Source organism: Neofelis nebulosa, chromosome 4 (assembly GCF_028018385.1).
Source record: "Neofelis nebulosa isolate mNeoNeb1 chromosome 4, mNeoNeb1.pri, whole genome shotgun sequence".
Classification (NCBI taxonomy): domain Eukaryota; kingdom Metazoa; phylum Chordata; class Mammalia; order Carnivora; family Felidae; genus Neofelis; species Neofelis nebulosa.
In genome coordinates this window covers 62,765,254-62,786,243 of record NC_080785.1, presented here as the reverse complement: position 1 = coordinate 62,786,243, position 20,990 = coordinate 62,765,254, and the positions used below count along the sequence as shown (strand labels likewise).

At 37.7% G+C, this 20,990-nt stretch overlaps 1 protein-coding gene across 11 annotated transcripts in view; it reads right to left on the bottom strand.

Moving 5' to 3' along the window:
- ETV1 (ETS variant transcription factor 1) overlaps nucleotides 1-20,990 on the bottom strand; it is a 98,729-nt gene that overhangs the window by 27,187 nt on the left and 50,552 nt on the right. For all 11 annotated transcript variants that reach the window (XM_058724956.1, XM_058724955.1, XM_058724950.1 and 8 more), the window contains 2 exons: nucleotides 19,130-19,318; nucleotides 14,896-15,143 (listed from right to left, as the gene is read on the bottom strand). In XM_058724956.1, coding sequence (XP_058580939.1) covers nucleotides 14,896-15,143; nucleotides 19,130-19,318 — 437 coding nt within the window. The remainder of the gene's footprint in view (nucleotides 1-14,895; nucleotides 15,144-19,129; nucleotides 19,319-20,990) is intronic.

Genomic DNA, 20,990 nt, shown 5'->3' with positions numbered 1-20,990 from the left:
AACGGCAGCTTAGAAAAAAACATACATATGTAAGAATATACGTGTGTTTTTCCCACTCTTAATACTATTTATTATACTCCAGAGTAAATAAAATTAACATCTAGCTCTTGAAATTGAGATGCCAGCTAACAGTGTTTAAATCCAGTCTATCCTTAAAATCAGTATCCTTTATACAGTCCAGAGAAGCCTGAAAAAATATAGCTAAGAGGAGTTTATTCCCCTAAAGTAACTAAAGTCATGTTATCCTAAAGTGGTATCAGTTAATTTATGACTATCAGAGTGGGTCAGACTCTAATCAAATTGTAGAAACATTTCCAAAGTGATTATTCAATCAAATGACTAACATGGTTAATTAGGAGCCATAAACATTGCTCTGAAGTTCATCAAAGTAATGACTTGCCCAGAAAAATTACTGCTAATTAAATTGCCTGCTGCTTTCATTTCTACCTTATCTAATAAAAAATCCAACCAATGAAGTTTGGCATTACATTTTAACTTCTGCTAAATGCTCAACCAAGATCCAAAGTAGCTAAGCGGTGACTTCAAAGGCAAATGTTTTGTGGCAGGGAATGGAGGCATTGCATACGTATACACTCATGTTTTTTCATAGGATAAAGCTTACAAAATTCAGCAGCGATCATAAAATGTGGTTTAACCCATGCACAAACGTTACTATGATAGCATATTTGTGCTGTTCTATTATGTGTCCATAGGTTATAATTTTACGCTCAGGAGACCAGCACTGATTACAAATGTGCATCTTGTCTTCTAATAGACCTGGTTTTGAACTTCGGTTCTGAGATTTTGTGGGAGTACGACATTTTGTTAGTTATCTCACATCTCAAACACTCAACTTCCACATCTGTAAAATGGGAATTATAAGCGACACCCTTCAAAGGGTTCTTGGGAGGACAATATGTGCAACATTTCACTTAGTGCCAACAGCGAGGATTCAGGATATGGTGCTTATCATTGAAAACAGAAACTATTTTTAAGTGACCCTCACAAGTGTTTAAAGTGAGTGAACCACAGCAATTAAAATTAAAAATGATTACATAGTGAAATTATTTTTGTATCTTAAATGGCTATTCTTAACACAGTTACCTGAGAAGATTGATTTGTTGCTTATTCGTATACTTATTCAGTGATATTCTTCACAAATCTATAAACCCATGGTATTTAAAATACACTGATTTAAAGTTCATTACAAACTCATGACTTCTCAGGTTGAAGTGAGAAGCTCCATTACATTTTCAAAATATTCGGAGGTATCTCTTTTGAGCTACTTTCTACAGTATTATGCCCTAATATTTGCTGCTGTGTGACTGGTTTAAAAAGTCTTAAATTTAATCTGTAAATTGAATTATGTAAACTTCATTTAACACAAAGGATTTTGTATTATTTTGAAACCTATGGATCAAAGAGCACTAGAACATGACCATAGTACGGGCCCCGCCAGCTTGCAGAAACGATACTGGCTGTAATTTGTCTCAGATGAGCTCGGGGGAGGGTGATCAGTATGCTACAAAAATTCAAAGCAGCAAAGCACAGTTGTCCTTTTAATGCACTAGTTAACGTAGGGGCAGTTAGGAAAAACAGTAAACACAGATCCCAAACTATCCGATTTTCTTAGTGTTCACCTCTAGTAACACTGTTAAAATTGCCTTTAAGATATGCAGGTTTCTTAAGAACAAATGAACAAGTTGGCTTTTCTCTCTCTTGCATTTCCAAGCCACAGTGGGAAACACAGCACTGATTTGGGGAGCTTTACCAAAAGCCGACCACAAAGTGGAGTTTTGAATTTGTGCACACGGCATAGCTATGCGCTGTTCCGATTTGTGTATTTGCATACTGCTGCCCAGGGGTACAAAAGGAAGAATCCCCTCAGGGCACGGTTTGCCTAAACCTTCTAGGAGCTGTATGAGGCCAGATCAGAGACAAATATTTGCCAAGACCATCTGAGATATCCATACACTTTGCTGAAATTGTTTGTTATCACATAGTGCGCAAACCTGAAAATTCTTGATACTATAAACTTTGAGCAAGGAGTAAGAAACGCCTCTCTTTCCCTGGAGGTTTTTACTTAAATTCGTGTGGCAATCATCAGTGTGATAACTTAAGCACTCAAGTCTCTGAGAGTAAATAAGAAATCCCTGTGAAATAGGAATAAGTTTGATGTATTTTAATGTGATGTTGCTTTCACATGAGTGTGCAATGGAAAAAGATGGATTTTTTATACACTTGGCTAACTCCTTGGGGAAGGGATTTGACAAAATCAAGTCTACCTAAACGTGTCTGTTAAACACTGATGATGGCGGAAAACCTGGCGCATTAAAGTCCAGGGATGAAATATGTGTGCAGACATACATCTGAAATCAGCAGGTACTTAGTGAATGAAAACTATGTGTGTATGTGTGGGTCATTCTAGGCATACACAGGAGTTTAAACAAGCTTTTCAAAAACACATGTAACTATTACCTAAAGAAATAGCGAGGTGTTGCAAGAACTAAAGACATTAATCTCCTTCAAGAAAGATGAGCACTATGAGGTATCTTGCCAAAGTTTTATCTGTCTTGAACTTCATGTTTTACTGTTTTGTTTCTCCCCATTTCCTGGCACAGTGTTTAAAATCCAAAGATTTTCTAGAGTGCAGGAATAACAGGAGCTTTATGAAGATGTATTTAAATGCAAATGCATTCACATATACCCTAGTCTAGCATCCTTTTACTATGCATTTCTACTTGCCCTATGAATAGATTTCATGTAGCTAATTGAGAAAATTATGTTTTATAAAGTTTTTTGCAAAGGATGCTAAGGGGAATGAAGTTTTTACACTCATATGATCTCTCTATGATAGAACAAATCTAAAAGAATTAACTCTAAAATAAGACTCAGGATGAATACATCTGATTTCACTTGAGAGAGAAGGCAAGTGGGATGGCAAAAAAAAAAAAAATGAAGTTTTATAAGACCTATTTGTCGTCAGTCACAAAAGCTCTACGTGGATGTAATAGGTTGCTGAACCTCATATAAAAAAGGTAAAAAAGTTGGAGTTGGCTCAAATCTGGGGAAGACAGTGATGAATTTAGTATGACCTCATTCACACTTAGATGGGATCTTTTTCATTGGGATTTTGAGTAAACTGTTAATATAACATAAAATCTGTAGAGATATTCTCTTCCACCACAGCCTGGAAATACAGAGACTACTGTTGATAGAATTGAGGACAGAAGGAGAACTATTGTTCTTTATATGCTTTGCGCAGTATATGTAAAGTATTTTTTTAAAGTAATGCTTTTATCTGCATCCAGATACTTTTAAAACATAAAAGCTACATAACATGAAAGAACAATAAAGAACAACCTATCTATGAAATTGCAAACTTCTCTTCTAAGCATTTACGTTTTGGGGGGGACAATATCCTACACAAATTATGACCAGATTCAAACAGGATTAGCTTATATGATCTAGCAGACTGACAATTTTCCAAGTCTTCCAAGCCTGTGAAGGTTTTATTTAGAGTTAAAAATAAAATTGAAGTGATAGGAAATATTGTAACTCTGTTTATTAGATATTATTGTACTCTGCCAATTAACAGAAATTTTAAAGAAAATGCAAGAAAAGATGCGCTACGCTAAACTGAGGCCACCAAAAAAAAAAAAAAATCTGAAGAGGTGAAAGTGTTAATGCTGAGTTCTGATACCGAATTGTTCCTCTGCTTGAGTCTACGTGATTTGAAGCAAACACATCACGAATGGCTTTGTCCTCTCCCTCTCATCTCTCCTTGGATCACTGTAATATTCACATATTTACTCTACTTGCTTCGAACGTGAATAATACTGGTATCAAGTTCTGTATGATTGCTCACTATGTCGCAGACAGCATAATAGTTCAGTACCTTGTTGGTCTTGCACAATTGGATCGTCTTCACATAAGAATATCTTTCTCACTTTGTCTTATCCTTTGGTCCCCAAAAGTGTATTTGTAAATATTAGAAATAATAATAATGGCATCTTACTTCAGGACTAGCAGCCTTTTAGGAAATCTCTAGAGGTCCAGATAAAATCATATCATAAAGATATCCCCTATTATTGCCTGGACCCCTAATACTATATATATTAGTAGCTTCACAAACATCATCATATCTAATCCTTAGAAAAACAGGAAGGTAGAGGAATTATTTGCCCCGTTCTATAAATAAGGAAACTGAGGACAAAAGAGGCAACAAAACATACTTGATATGACAAAGAGAGTAAATAGTCATCAGGCACAGAATTCAGTATAATATTTCCAGTGTCATACAAAGTGGGAGGTTTTGTTTTTGAAGGCTAAGAATAACAAAAACATGCGGATGAAGCAGTGCACTGTGGAGGCCCACACACTGAAAAAAAAGGTCACCAGCATACAGTATTCAAACATACTAAATTTCAGAAAGTGGTAAAGAAATCACAGTCACACACGCGTGTCATTCTCTCAGTTTTGTCTTGGTTGCTTTTTAATACTGGGCTATTACTGAATTTAATTTCTATGATGCTACACGATAGTGTATTCACTTGGTTGTGTTTAATTTTATGAGCGCAGTTATCTTTGAATATCTCTCCTAGTAAAATTTTGCAGAGTTTTAGAAACAATTAACTTAAAAATCTCTCTCACACACATGATAAAAACAACCATCTATTTAAGGTGACAAAACTTCCTTGAAAAGGTTTCAATTACATTCCTCGTGTGTTAGGCAGAAGTATTTCATAGAGACAAAAAGCCTCCCTTTTCCTCTAAACTATGAAATACTCAACTCACTGAAGAAATAGAAATCCTTTAAGTGCAAAAGAAAATACCCTGTAACAACATTCTAACCTTAAAAGTAGATATTCAAATAGCTACTTTCAAAAAATAAATATTATCTTACCTCTTGTTCACATTCATGAACCACACAAACACAAACACACACACCCAAATATGCATCCTTAAACCAGTTAATTTCAAATCTTAGTTGCGCATACAAAAACAGTTGTAGTTCACTTTGTCCACTTGCAGTTCTGGGCCTAAGCATCCTGGTGGTTTTCTTTAGAAAGACCACTAAAAATCCCACACTATGAAAGTACTCTCTCCTCCCTCTTCCAATTCCCTTTTTTGATGCTAGTACAACTCACAAGCAGATTATCCCTCCCTTCCCCCTTTCCTGCCTGTAAAATCCAAGTTAGACAAACACTGTGTGGCTGAAATGACATATTTGAATGGAATTCAGACCCACCAGTTCCTGTTTATGTTTCAGATTTGAGAATGTTGTCTTCTCATTCACTATACATTAGAAACACTGCAAGGCCATAAATAGTGTTGGGTTACATGCAGGCAGGACCAATGAGCATTAATCATTACTTCTAGTCAACTGGCAAAAGCAGCAGCTGATGGAACACTACACCCTTCAGCTTTGTATAAATGGACATTCCAGAGAGTAAGAGTGTGTGTGTGTGTGTGTGTGTGTGTGTGTGTGTGTGTGTTTCCTTTCAGTCTCCATTTTATGAATGAAACTCCAGGCTCTATAGAGTCCATTCATGTAAGACAAATGCTTACAGGGCTCTGCCCCTGGGGATCAATCAGTCATGGGTAAAACTGATATGATTGGTTTAAGACAGCCTTCAGCCTTCCATTACTGACTTAAAATGCAGTCCCTGTCCATCTGACCTGTGTTAATGCATAAAGAGTAAATCCAGACCATGGTCTCAATTCTCAAATCAAATCACTAGCCAATGCCACTTACTGTAACTGTAGATTTAGAGCATATTTAAGTATTTCTTAGAAAAAGCAATACAGTGGACCAAAGTACTGTTTTGGATGATTTGCTATTTTAACTCAGAAGAATGAGGAAAATCCATTTGAGGCATGCATGCTAGGCAATAAAAAGCAAAGTCAAGTTGTAAGGCCAATCCCTGACCTCTATTGTAATAACAGAATTAATTAGGAAGTCATCACCGTCACTCTTCACAACTGAAGCACCGAAAAATCAGAGATTAAATGATCTACTCGTCCACAAATCAGTGGCTGAGGAAAAGAAAATTATCTTTGGATGTTAGAGAAACAGATAGAATGCTAACGTTTTCTGAAGGATCAATAGCTCATTCCTTTAAATTCCCAAGTGATTCTCCAGTTGAATTTCTCGAAGCAATAGTTTTAAAGTTAGGATGGGGGGAAAAATGAGCTGCCATGTTTCAGGAGAAAATGTAACCATAAGCAAATGATGCTTACTAATGGAATAGGGCCAAGTCTTGGCCTTTGGGAGTGTTAAATATCAGTTACAAAAAGCCAAAGTTCATGGAACCATAAACATCACTGCACTGGAAATTACTAAAGACAGTAGAAATTACTAAAGACGGTAATGCTTAAAAACATCTAAAGTTTTAGAAGAAAAAAGCTATTTATGAGCAATTATGGGAATGATTTGTGAAGAGTCAGTCCTATACCAAATACTGTTAAACATATAATAGGTTTTATCAGCCATCTGTAACTTGGTCCTTGCCTCTAGAGGGAAAAAAAAACACACTTCTCTCTTCCAGTGATCTGAAGCCATATGGGAAAACAGTTGCAGTCAACCATCTCTGTGTATATCTCTAAACAATTTCTCATGAAATCTTTACCATGTCCGTTAAAGAAAGAATGAGGATAAACATAGAAAAAAAAATGCCTAGTAGTCATCTTTAAACCTGTGAAAGATTGTCTACTATGTTGTAATGACCATTTAATATTTATCTCCCGATTTCTAATATCTGGTAAATAAAATAGCAGAGAATAAATAAAGTTACCAACACGTTTTAGAATTCAAAACTGAAATGCCTGACATAGCCAGGTGGGGAGATAATAAGGAATTCTATAATCTCCCATCCAGAGAAAATATGGAGCAGAGGCAAGATCACTGAAGAGTGAACATACACTGAATTATTAATTCCTAAATAACACTCTTTGAGTTAAAAAAAACCACAATATTCTTCTATTTAAAGTGGTTCCAAGATATGCAAATAAAATGATGAAATTAAGTTGAATATTTTCAAATGTAATATTTCATATATGTAAAATATAAAATTATAATTATTGGTCATAGGACCTTCCATTTTAGAGGTGATGAAGCCTACTAGTTAATGGAAAGCCTGGATGTTCAAAATAACTATCAGGAGCCCTTACTCCCTCCGTTACATCTGACTTTAATTAGCATTTTTCAACAGTTTCCTTTTGTAATTGCTGCATTCCTTGTGTTTCCTGAGCAATATGTTAGGTTGTTTACTTATGTGTAACTCAATTGTTCAGAAAAGACAGAAGAAAATGTATTAGTAAATACACATGAAGTCAATTTCTCAAATATATAATCTCCTCTTGTAAATAAATAATAAGATATCATTTAAAAAGATGATAAACCCTGGAGCACCTGGGTGGCTCAACTGGTTAAGCGTCTGAATCTAGATTTCAGCTCAGGGCATGATTTCATGGTTCATGGGTTTGAGCCCCAAAAAGGGCTCTGTGCTGGTGGTGTGGAGCCTGGTTGGGATTCTCTCTCTCCTTCTCTCTCTGACCTTGCCATCTCTCTCTCTCTCTCCCTCTCTCTCTATCTCTCTCAAAATAAATAAATAAACCCCAATGACAACATTCCTGAGATAATACTCTTGTAGTGGCAAAATTAGTCTACTAAGAGTATAGAGATACTACTGGGTAATTGTAGCCTTCTAAATTTTGCTCTTATGTTTTTGCTTTTTAGAAGTTTTATGTAATTTGACCAACTGATTGAGGCCATGAAGAATCATCTCCAAACACATAAAGCACTGCCTACTCATATTTCTATGTGTCCGCAGAAAATAATTATGTTGTCTTACTCTGTTATCCTCTGATTTCAACCTCTAACTTCCACCTTAAAACATTATTATAAACTCTGCAAGGGGAATCCCAAACGAGGCTTACTAGAAGCAGCAGTAGGAATTACTTGACTCCTTTTTCTACTCTTTGACCAAGATGAGTAGCTACCAACACAGCAAAAACACAGAGGGGAAAAATCTTCCCCTCTTGCCATTTTAGAAATCCAAGAGTATTTATGTTTAACTCTCTTGACTAAAGTGCTAGCTTGGGCATACACGACTACCAGATATATGTGTCAGTTCTGACAGATGAAAACTGAACATAATCTTAGTTTTAACATATTTAATATGAGGTGTATATATTTTCAGTATTTATTTCATTTCTCTGCCTATGTATCATTTTTCTACATGCTAAACACAGAAAATCATTCTCTAAATGGAAAGGTTTGTCTATGGGCCTTTATCAAAATCCTAGGGTGATAAAGAAGGATATAGGGGAACTTGGAAAGATTGCTTGGGTGAAGAATGGATTTAAAAAGGGAGGATGGAAAAGTCCCACTTTATTCTTCCAAATGTAAGCTTTCCAACTGTTTCACAAAATATCTGTGTACCTGGAGAGAAGTTGACATGGAAGAGCCTCAGGCGTGTCATCTGTACAACTAGGGCGTGGAGAAAAAAGGTGAACTAGGTGATTTCCAAGAACTTTCATGATTTTAAAAATTTATAATTCTACACAACAACTATTCGTGTCAATTTCCAAATTTCCAGTAGTGTTGACAACACCATTAAAAAATATAAACCGGGGCGCCTGGGTGGCGCAGTCGGTTAAGCGTCCGACTTCAGCCAGGTCACGATCTCGCGGTCCGTGAGTTCGAGCCCCGCGTCAGGCTCTGGGCTGATGGCTCAGAGCCTGGAGCCTGTTTCCGATTCTGTGTCTCCCTCTCTCTCTGCCCCTCCCTCGTTCATGCTCTGTCTCTCTCTGTCCCAAAAATAAATAAAAAACGTTGAAAAAAAAAATTTAAAAAAAAAAAAATAAAAAATATAAACCACTTTCCTCAGGGGGCACATGATGTCAGCTTTCTCCACTACCCCCTACTTCTACTTCCTCCTCTCCGGAAGCTCAAGGTACGGAGTGCCCCCCAATCTGTGGAGCAGGTCCCTGAAAGTTCTCCTCTGCCCCATCTCCCTCCCCAAATGTTTGATGAAACTGCTCTACCACAGGGCTGGGAGGCATCTTTTAAACTAATTAGAATAATACAATAGGCTCTGAGGGCTAAAAACATCTTATTCATGTGTTACCCTTCAGTCAACTCCTAGGTTAAAAATTTTAATATACCCCATAGTGCAAAGGAACAAAGTACTAATTGTGGATTGCAAACACTGAGCAGGGATGAACCAGAAATCCACTAAATAGCATATTAATTCTGCTCCCACCTCTAAGGCAGTCCTGGACACAAACTAATAGCAAGCCAGGTAGGTTTGCAGCATGTGGTACTATAATGTAATACTTTACTTAGTATTCTTTCCACTTAAAAGACTGATGTGATTAATTTGGATACTTCTTCAACTCCAAATGGGTTGATATTTTAAAACAGAACACATATTTCCTGTCTGATTAGCAAAGTAGTACCTAGGCATTGTTAAAATGCAAAGCACCTCACAGGCAAAACAGAAATTGCTTAGGATATCATCACGCATATGAAGTCCTAATATATGGGGCATCTGGGTGGCTCAGTTGGTTAAGCATCCAACTCTTGGTTTTGGCTCAGGTCATCATCTTGAAGTTTCAGGAATTCAAACCTCACATCCGGCACTGTGCTGGCAGCACACAGCCTGCTTGGGATTCTCTATCTCCCCCTTTCTCTGCCCTTCCCCCACTCACACAGTCTCTCTCTCTCTCAAAATAGATAAATTAAGTTAAAAAAATTTAAGCCACAGTATGTCTGTATCGGGTCTTATTTGCATGAGTCATTCAGTGTGTCTATTTTTTTTTTACTCATCTCGTTTCATTAAACTTTTTTTTTTTTTTTTTAAACTGACTTCAAATGGCTGCATGATATTTCTGTTATGGATAGCTATAACTTACTCTACCATTCAACTACTATATACTTTTAACATTTCTCTCTCTCATTCATTCACTGTGTCTTTCACCCCTTAACATAATTTCCAGAGTGAAATTATCTAATCACAGTATATAAACACTGTGCGCTGATGTTTTCTTGAGCCAAAGTTCAGTTTCATGTAAGTACCATGCCACTAAAAATACTACCCTTAAAATCTATCAAAAGGAAAGAAAGAAAAATGAAACAAAAGACCAACCAATCAACAACACAAACAACTCCAACGAAATATGTTCTTATGCATATATAAAATATTTGCCTTGTTCAGCATTGTGAGTCGGTGAAACCTCACATGCAAACATGAAAATGGGAAAGTGACTATGATTCTATGAAAATGTGGCATGGCATAAGGCACTTCCACTGAAGCACTCAACGCATATTCAACCCATTTCATGTAGTCACTTAGCCATTAGGGCAAGAAAGGGAAAACCACTCTGGATTCAGGAGAAGTCAAACAACTAACAAAAAAACCCGTGTACTGCTTTGTGCAGCACTATTAGGCTCGAGAAGAAGAGAAAGAAAACAATAACAGATGTAATTGTCGAGAACTTAATATCATAATATAATAATGATCACACACACTGCACTGGTTCACCAAATTGGACCTAAATACCAATCTTTTTTAATCTTCTCAGTGTCTTCTGATTCAGGTTTTCTTCTCTTCTCCTGAATAAAAATTTCTACTCAACTAACATAATATTTTGCATTTTTTTTAGCTTGAATACTCGGCAGTTGAAATTGCATTCCTGTAATTATAATTATAACTAATAGACCTTCCATTTCCCATGTCATAATTAATGTCAGGCTTTATTAGAGCATCATCATGCTGCCTTTTCACTTACAAAGCTTCTTTTATTTTCACAACATTTATGTTATATTGAATTAAGCAATAAAGAGTTCTGGAGGCCTTCTGAAAGGAAAACCTTTGGAACATAGATGCTAAGTAAACTATGAAACGTTTTTGCATTGTTTTTAAATCACATCAACTATTTCCTAATGTCCTATTTGTTCAACATCAGTAAGTGAACCAAGAAATCAATGATCCAGTGATAAATACATTAGATTTCATAAAAAGATTATTTAATGTGCTCTCAAAAGGGATGAAAGAAGTAATGACAACGAAACAAAATATCTGGAGATCATATTTGTTGACTGCAATGTAGGACATATACAGATGTGTCAACTTGATCCCAGCTGTTTGGTGGCCAGGGAAATACATTTTGATACCTGCATATTAATTTTCACAGGCCTTGGTTATACACTGTTACCACCGTTCTTTTAGACTGTAACCAGAAGCTCCAACTTTACAACTTAATTACTCAAGCACAACAGAACTGTATCCTATTGGCAATACTTAAATTAGCATTCAGAGGTGCTGTACAATTTTAGCAATCTGCAAGAGAATTTGGAGGGTAGGAAGGAATATAAACTAACAGCTTCTCAAATATTAAACAAGTGTTCTACAAGTCATTTGCAAGGTATAATGTACACTTCACAAAAGACATGCCCCATATACCTTTAAAATTGGATAGAGTGACTGAATGGCTCAGCTGGTTCAACATCGGATTTCAGCTCAGATGAGGATCTCACCATCCTTGATTTCGAGCCCCATGTCGGGCTCTGTGCAGACAGCTCAGAGCCTGGAGCCTGCTTCAGATTCTGTGTCTCCCTCTCTCTCTCTGTCCCTCCTCCATTCGTATTCTCTCTCTCCCTCTCAAAAATAAATAAACATTTTTTTAAAAAAAATTTAAATTGGAGGGGCACCTGGGTGGCTCAGACAGTTAAGTGCCAGACTTTAGCTCAGGTCATGATCTCACAGTTCATGGGTTTGAGCCCCAGGTCGGGCTCTGGGCTGACACCTCAGAGCCTGCTTCAGATTCTGTGTCTCCCTCTCTTTCTGCCCCTCCCCCACTCACATTCTCTCTGTCCTTTTCTGTCTCTCTCTCTCTCAAAAATAAACATACATTAAAAAAAAAATTTTAATAAAAAATAAAAAAAAAATTTAAATTGGATTCTGGACTATGACTGACAGAATTATCATGTCCTCCACAATTCACTGTAGATGCCCTAATGCCCACTGTGAGCATATCTGGAGATGGGGCCTTTGAGAGAGAATTAGGGTTGGATTCAGTTATGAGGGTGGGACCCCCATGATGGAATCAGTCCCCTCATAAGAAGAGGAAGAGAGATCAGAGCTCATTCACTCTCTCTCTCTCTCTGCCACGCAAGGACATAGTGAGAAAGTGGCCATCTTCAAGCCAGGAAGAGGGCCCTTCCCAGGAACTAAATCTGCTGGCACCTTGATCTTGGGCCTTCCCAGCCTGCAGGACTGTGAGAAACGTGTTGTTTAAGCTTCCCAGTCAATGGTAGTTTATTAGAGAAGCCTGAGCTAAGACATGGACTATGCTTTTTAGTCTGTATCTGTGCTTTGAGGGTCGGACAGTGATTGACTCTGAAGTTCCTAGTATGTATGGCCCACAAATAATGCAATCAAATCCTACAAAACCAGGTTACTTTTTTTGTTTATTTTTTACCTCACTGAATTATTTAAATCTCTTTCTTGCTTGGTTCACATCTCCTCAAGCAAAGTTACACACGTTAAATACCATGTTATACATAATTTTACCTATCACATAAATATGAGGAAAAGATACATATATGGAGTGAACTACAGAATCAAAAAAAAAAAAGGCTTCATAATTTTTTTAATGTTTATTTATTTTTGAGAGAGAGAAAGAGAAAGAGAGCGTGAGTGGGAGAGGGGCAGAGTGACAGGGAGACACAGAATCCGAAGCAGGCTCCAGGCTGAGCTGTCAGCACACAGCCTGATGTGGGGCTCGAACTCAGAAATCGTGAGGCACATGACCTCAGCCAAAGGTGGATGCTTAATGGACCCAGGCGCCCCCCAAAAATGGTTTCAATGTCAATCTTGGTATGATTATACATATAAAAACATTTCTAGAACACACAGAGATGCTCTTTAAATGCTATGCTCTGTAAGTCCCTTTGAACAAATTATTTGGACTGTTTTATATGATTTGCATATAAAGTTTCTTAAAATCGTGGTGACTTCAAAAAACTGTACAGCAAATCGAAATACAGTTTGGGAAATAAAGATAGCATCAGTTAAAAGGACTTAAAGTTTATAGGGAAAAATGAATCTCATCTATAATAAAATGCATTGTAGGGTTCTTAACTATGGACAAACTATGGACAAATACAAAAAAATTCTAAACTGAAACCCCTATGATGCATTTCAAGTACATGTAGTCTGCAAATGACAGGGCCTGAGAGGCAAGCATTCAAATAAAAGCCCTCACGGCACATGTTTACATTTCTTAAATTGTAAACCAACTAACAAACAGCTAATGAGTACATTTTCTCCTCCCATTCCTTGAAATGAATGAAATACATCATTCATAACAACCGGAAGGCCTAGTCAAATCTAGAATTTGGAGAACTCTCTAAGATTAGCATGGGCAAAGGATGGTATGGAGCCAGCTTCTAGTCTTTAGACCCTGGTTCACGCCCCTTTCTTCCTCTTTTCCTATCTCTTCACCCTACACTGTTCCATATACCATGTAAACCATGGGGGCCTCATACGCAAGCACATGGGCACATCCAAGCTCCATTCTCATTCTGCCCCAAAGAGCTACCTCGAAGCCCTTTCCGTGGACCCTGGGAGTGCACACAGGGGCAACGCGTTCTGCCTTCAAAAAGCTGAGCCTGGGAAAGACCTGCTCAGACTGTGGAAATGGAGTTAGGGCCGATCAGGCTGGGAATTCATGTGTCCTTGGTAGCTCGTGCTCTTTCGACAAGTGGAGACATAGCCTCTGACTAGGCAATTCCTCTTCATCCTTTGGACCTCTTGCCCACAGAAGAACGGTGGCCAAAGGGAGACTCTCAGTCATAAGGCTCCCCCTTGCTGAGCTTCGAGAGCAGTTCCTAATAAAGCAGGTAATTTTATGCAAGCTAAAAACTCAAACTAGAGACAATTTTCTTTCCTCAAGTAGAATAGAAAAACTTAGCAGAGTTATTCCGAGAGAAGCAATAGTTTCCTCATAAAGAATATCCATAACTTTGCATCAAGAGGAAATTACACTGTTTTCAGGTATTTCCAAGTCCACAGTCATCTATTCACCAGTTACAATAACATTAATAATATTCTGTAGGAACATGGTGCCCTTCTTATAAGCATCAGCTTTTATTTCATACTTTTTTTTTTCCAAAATTCCTGGGATGTGTGAAAAGCAGACGTCCAGATTTTGAGATTATAATGGGTGAAAAGGAGAGGAGTTAAGTAATTCTTCTAAAGTCTCAAGGTTACATGTTGGGATGATATTCGTAACCAGTGTATATTTTCTTACTTTCAGGAGCCCCCCTTTCTCCATCTTGATACGTTACTTTGTGGGGCCTTTCTGCCACAGTGAGACCAAAGCTAAACTCTATGAATAAACCAATTTGAAACTCAGATATTTTATTTTTGCTCTTCCTCTTCTAATATGTAAGAATCTTTACTGCTGGACTATTGGAGTATCACCACCAATAAAGGACAAAACAGTTATAACCAATAAATGAGCCAAAGCAAAAGAATACTACTTTCTGTAACCACCATGATTAGATAACACTACCACAGCAAAATACAAAGAAAGCCCCAAATCCAAAGAATTACAATGTTATTCTTTTGGACTGAGAGTATGCCTGATTTTATAAATTACACTTTTCTTTGGACTGCTTTCATTTTTAGACACTATTTCAACCGTGAGCTCAAGCCAAAATGGTTTGATGGTTCAACTTCACACAGAAAGATTCAAAGAGGGGATAAAATCAGAAAGACTCCACACCAAATGGTCATGAGCGACCCAAGTTGATGCCAACACTAACCAAAGTGACAAGCAAGTGAAATGATGTCTTAAACGTAACTTAAAGCATGGGCCTACCTGAATCATATGCAAAGTCTCTGGGTTCCTGTTTAATCATCAGAGGAGGAGGGAAGCTTTGGCTGGCCGCACCACCAACCATGGTGTTGTGTTCATACACTGGGTCGTGGTATTCCTGCTTAAAGCCTTGAGGGGGGAAGGGGATGTTTGGCTCAGACATCTGCCGTTGGTACATAGGACGTCCTTCCCTTGGCATTGTTGGCAAAGGAGGAAAAGAATTACAGGGTTCAGAAAGCTGGCGGCGAAATCTGGGAAATAAGAGAGCACGTTTTAAATAAAAGGGTAACAAGGAATACTCCTTACAATATTGGTACAAGTTTTAACTGTTTTGTTAATGAGCATGATACCAACTGACCCGAAGTGTAAATCTTTTGCAAGGACTCACTAGATTTCTCCTTCCTGGGTCAGTAGCACCATGTTTTTTATATCATAATATGACTTGTGTTCCTTGATAATTAGTCCCCTGCAGTACCATTTTGGAACACTATAGTAAGTGAAAGATGTGCTTTGAGCAGTGTACTATTGAGGAAACACACACCCTAACCACTAAAATGCCCAGTTCTTAACAAGTTGGATCATTTACCAAATTTCCATATTAAGAGAGTCTCAAATGATTATATATAAGGAAAAAACAAACCAGGAAAAACACAAAGAATCTGATTCCAAACTGCATCCCCTATCTCTTAATTATGTTAGCAAACCAATCAACAAACATACCAAAAATCAACCAGGTTTTTACTAACCTACTTTTCGGTTTTCCATCCCTTACCATCAGTTCCTGAGGAAGCAAGAGAGGAATAGCCCTGTTTTCAAACGGGCAGGACTCTTAAATCTTCACCAGTGTTCTAAGAAACACTGTATTCTGGTGGGAAGTTAAAAGGGGAAATAATACAGAGACTAAAATCTAAGCTGGTTGTTTGAAAGACCACCCTTGTCAAACAGCAGCACGGCACACATGAGCATCCAATGGCTTCAAAGAAAATATCCGATTGATAAAAGTAAGCATACATAATACAGCAGACCTCCAAAGATGGAAACAAGACGTATTTGCTGCAAAGATTTGGGACACGTTGTGCTGTTGGGTCATGAGGAAGTTTCTGAGGACTCAGAACAAGCTGACAGTGAACCCCTAGGTTCCTTCCTTCTTGGTTATGCTGTGTAATGATGGGCTAATCACATCATCATTCAATTCCGTCTCTCTCAAACATAAGATCCCTGACCCGCCACAAAGATGTGGATTAATTAAAGATTTAAACCTGCTCTAAAATGCCCCAAGAGTACTTACAAATAACCTACCATACACTTCAATGCGCAAATATAAACCCATGAAGTGCCCCCCCCACACACACACACACACACTAAAAGCATTCCTGAGACTTTAATTTGCAAAGTTAACATTTAATTTGGGTCAGGTGGAATGAAAATAAGGTAAAAGTGAAAGAATGGCAATGCGCTCCCTTTAGCATGTCTACAAATGCTCCTTCTTCACGGTCCTGTGGTTTAACTCTAAGTTTCCTGCCTGCCATAGAAGGCACTGAAATTCCACCTACACCTGCAGAAAATAAACTTAGAAACTCGGGTATTGCAAAACAGGCTGACTGGCACTGCATTCATTTCCCTTCTCTTGCTTATTTCATTAGCCAAAAAAAGCAACAGAAATTATCATTAAGAACTGTCAAGGAGTGAATCAGAAAATTGTAACTTGACGTTAAAATAAGAAACCAGTTCACTTGTGAAGCCTTAAAAGGAAGTTAATAACACTTATACTAAAAGCTTTGTAAAGAATCAAGCCATTTGTTTCTACGATTCAACCCGATTCGAGCGTGTACTTGCTGAGGACTACATATATACCAAACCCACAAGTGTCTCGCACCATTGTTATGAGGCACTGGACAAGGTAAAGGTACAGTGACTCAAGTAGCTGCTCGAAGAGAGTTAATGGGTAAAGAGAGCATGCTGACGGTTCTTGGATACAGCAAAACAGCGTATAAGTGGCGGGAAACACAGAGAAAGAGAGACAGGGCTCCGGCACAGTGGGTTCAGGAACAAGTGCCAAAGGGCTGGCCCTCGGAACAGAATGAGCCTGAGGAAAGGAAGCAGGGTGCAGCCCAGTTGGCCAGAGAGCGTTCCCAGAGTGAAGTGGGGTGCCCGGCCTGGAGGGGGCTATTTGGAGAAAGGATCTGTTTCCAGAGCAAATCTGCCATTTATAACCAAGGGACTGTCATTTGTTGGCTAGAACCCTCCAAGAAATCCTCCTCAGAAACATACGGCTCCAGAGATTTTCCTGGGATTGGCCAGCTGGTGCTGTCCTCAAAACTCAGTGGGGGGGCAGTGGGAAAAGACCCCGAGCTTCCCTCTTATAGTTCCGGGCCGGCTGTTCTCAGTCTCAGATATTTGACTTCAAGTAGAGAAACTCAAATGGATTTGGCTAAACCATTCCGAGTTAGGTCACCTAAACACAGGCATCCTGCTTGTTTAGCAGTCACCTTCCCTAAGAAATAACTACTCTGCACAAACAGCCAACGACACGATCTCTGATGCTGGCACTCATTCAAAGTGTGAGAGCCTCGAGTGTCGAGAACTCTGAGAAGTCAACAGAAGTGGACAAAATAAAACTTGCTTTTCTTGTTTGTACTCTTTCTCCCTTTCAGTCCTGCACAATGTGCATCTGTTCAATGGCCCACCCTGCAATAAGATTTCTTTCATCTGTATTTACCAAACTGTTTACACAGATGCACATACCACTACTCTCTGACAAGGTCTCGAGTCTACGGAGTGAGAAGGGAAAGATCATAGGAAGCATTTCATAACTAGAGCACAAGAGGGCTTAGTGATGGAAACAAAGGTAGAAAAGATGTGGCTTCGTTTCACACTATAAAGAATGCTTTCATCTTATCCATCATCCCAAAAAAGATTGAACTGAATTTGAGATTGAGTCACATTAAATAACCTATAAAAAGCTGATCTGAGTGAGTATTCCCTTATCCTCTGAAAGTTGCCAGTGACACATCTTCTGGTTTCCTCTGCTGATCTAGAGGATTCCTTCAGCTGAGTTATTTTTGTAACGGTGTGTCACAGCCAGTTTGCACTGGCTTATTGTTAAATTTTCAGAAATACTGTGAGCCGATTGTTAAACACAGGATACTTAAGCATTAAATGATGTAAATTTATAACTTTTTAAAAAACCCGATTAAAAACAAAGGCAAGAAGTATTCAAAATGCATCTCTTGCTAATTGTTTCACTCTGTCTTGCTACTAATTATGTCCTGGAGGTTATGTCTATTTTATCTTTAGGGTAGAGATACTATGTAAAGGTCTGCTTCTACGCGATTCTGACTCTGTGTTTAGGGCTGTCACAATGATGGCTTACAGTTGGAACATTTATATCACAGATTCATCAAATGCTACAGATGGGGCCTTCTGGTTTTTCTCCCATTAAGCCTGTTGTTAAACATTTCCCTGCACACCATCGGCTCTCTATAATTACAAGGTAGAAAGGAAACGACGGATGCTATATAATATCAACCTGTGTTTTAAGCTCTATTATTAAAAGTACAAAGGTACTCCTGTATTTTATTTGAATGTCCACACATCTCTAGGAGTTCAGAATGTGCACCATGGCATCCTCCCTAGCTCCACACTCTGGTTCTTGTCTTCTTTCTAAGAAATAATAATTCAGTCTCTATCTCTTTACTTTGTATTCTCAGGGTCCAGGGTCAGGCACCTACTGGCATTAAATATTCATCACTTGCAAAGGATGGAAAATAGTTTTAATCAAATAAGTTCTATTCTGCAAAACTATGTACAGCTAAACCATTCAATCTAAGGTAAAGAACCTAATTCCATAAGCCACCTACTAAAATTAGTCTCCTAACTTTATAGAACAAGTACACACATATGCTCATAAAAATGGGATGATCTGATTTAAAGTTTAAGTGAGGCAATTTAATTCAGGCAAAGCGAAAGGGAAATGTTCAAATGTCAGTATATAGATTAATTTTCCACTTTAGCAACCAATTTAAATGTTTATAAAAGGAATGTTTATAAATGACCTTCTCCACAAATTATTTCTAACTATAGACAGAGCAAGCTCTTTCTAAAAATATTTTGCAAAGATGTGCAAAATTAATATGCTCACCTTAAATCTACCATAGGTCTTAGGAATTGGTGATAGAAATTGCCTCCAAGATGCTCAAAACATTAAACAATATATATACAGTATTTGCAGTTTTACCTGTGGTCCATGGGGTAGCTGCTATCTTGTATGGTCTGCGATGGAGGGAGGTGAGCTGGGAAGGTGCGGTCAGGTTTTGGAGTGTGAGTGGAGTTTGGAGACGCATGATGTAGTGGGGACACTGGGGTGCTGGATGGAGTTGGGGGGTTGGAGGGCCTCATTCCCACTTGTGGCTTCTGATCATAGGCACTACCCAAGGAACAAAAGAAAAGATAACATTGGTTTCCTTGGAGTGATTAAACACTTTTCCTTCCAACCCAAGAAAAGAAGAAATATATATATTATATATATATAAATATGTAACTATATATATATAATATATGTATTAGGCTCAATATATATATGTTAGGCTCAAGTCATAAGGAAGTGAGAATTTAACATGTGTTAATTTTTGTCATCCTAAAACATACAATCTTCAGAATCACCACACACTTAAAGAGAAAATAGGATAATAATACATAACTTAGTATCAGCATAAATATAAAATGTGTATTTTAACACTTACACAAATAACAGTATATAGAAAAGCACTACGAGAGCAGTGGAATTAATGCTTGAGCAAGTTGGATAGATCTTTCCTAAATCGTGGCATGTTTCTGATATTGTCATTGTTCCATATGTACATAAGATTTTAGAACAAGAAACTAACTTCAATTTCGTAATATGGAAACCATTCCTGGCTTGCCTTTATTTTGGGTATAATTTTAAGAAGACAATGCCTTTGCCTTATTTTCATTTTTCTTATATATAAAATAAATGATACCTGACATTTACTTCCTCACATGGGATAATAAAGAGTAATGAGGCAAATTAAAATGTCTCTGATATGGGGCACCTGTGTGGCTCAGTTGGCTGAGCATCCAACTCTTGACTTCTGCTCAAGTCACGATCTTAGGGTTCCTGAGTTCGAGGCCCACATCCCTACTTGGGATTCTGTCTCCCTCTCTCTGCCCCTCCCCTACTTGCACGCGCGCATGCTCTCGCTCTCTCTCTCTCTCTCTCTCTCTCTCTCTTTCAAAATAAACAAAAATAAACTTTACTTAAATTTCTGAATAAGGAAGACAGTTTGAGGCTAAAATAATATTTTTCTTTCAAAATAGTGATCATCAAGACATAGTTTTTCCTTTTTTAAAAAGAAACATTCTTTTTGGATTAACTTATGTAATAGTTTATTCAGTCGATACATCTGTACACAGAATTATAGCCAAGCACAAAAACACTTCATAAAAGCGTAGGAGGGTGTGCTGTATAAGCCCACTGGTGGTTTTAAAGCAAAGTCAACAGGACTCGTATTATGTTTGTTTCTACCTATACCCTTTACCAATATTTCTGAATGAGAAACGACTTCTTTTACAAACTAGTTTGCCTGTCCCATTCCCATGTAAAGAAAAAACTGACACACCCTCTGCCCTAGGACGCTTTTTTCCCCCCACAAAATACTGTATTGAATTACATTGTTCATATGGAAATGGAGGTACTAGAATTTAATCTATAAATCACTGTGGAAATTATTGGTCCCCAAGAGAAACCCGAAAATATTCATGTGATTCATTTACTATTAATTTATGAAAGTCAGATATATCATACAAAGCAGTAATTATTTCATAGCCACACCTGTGATCAACGCTGAAATGGAACAACAATTCTATATCTACCTGGTCCATTAACTTAAAATTCTTCATTACGCTAAGTAATTATTCTGTGAAAATGCAGCACTCTTAAAGAGAAAATGCAAAAATTAAAAAACACTATAAATAAAACTCAGATTGATCAATATTATTTTAACTGAACTCAGTAAGCTTTAATGCCTTCTACGAGATTTTTTTTAATAAAAGTTTTGCAGTTTCAAGTGAGCTGGCTC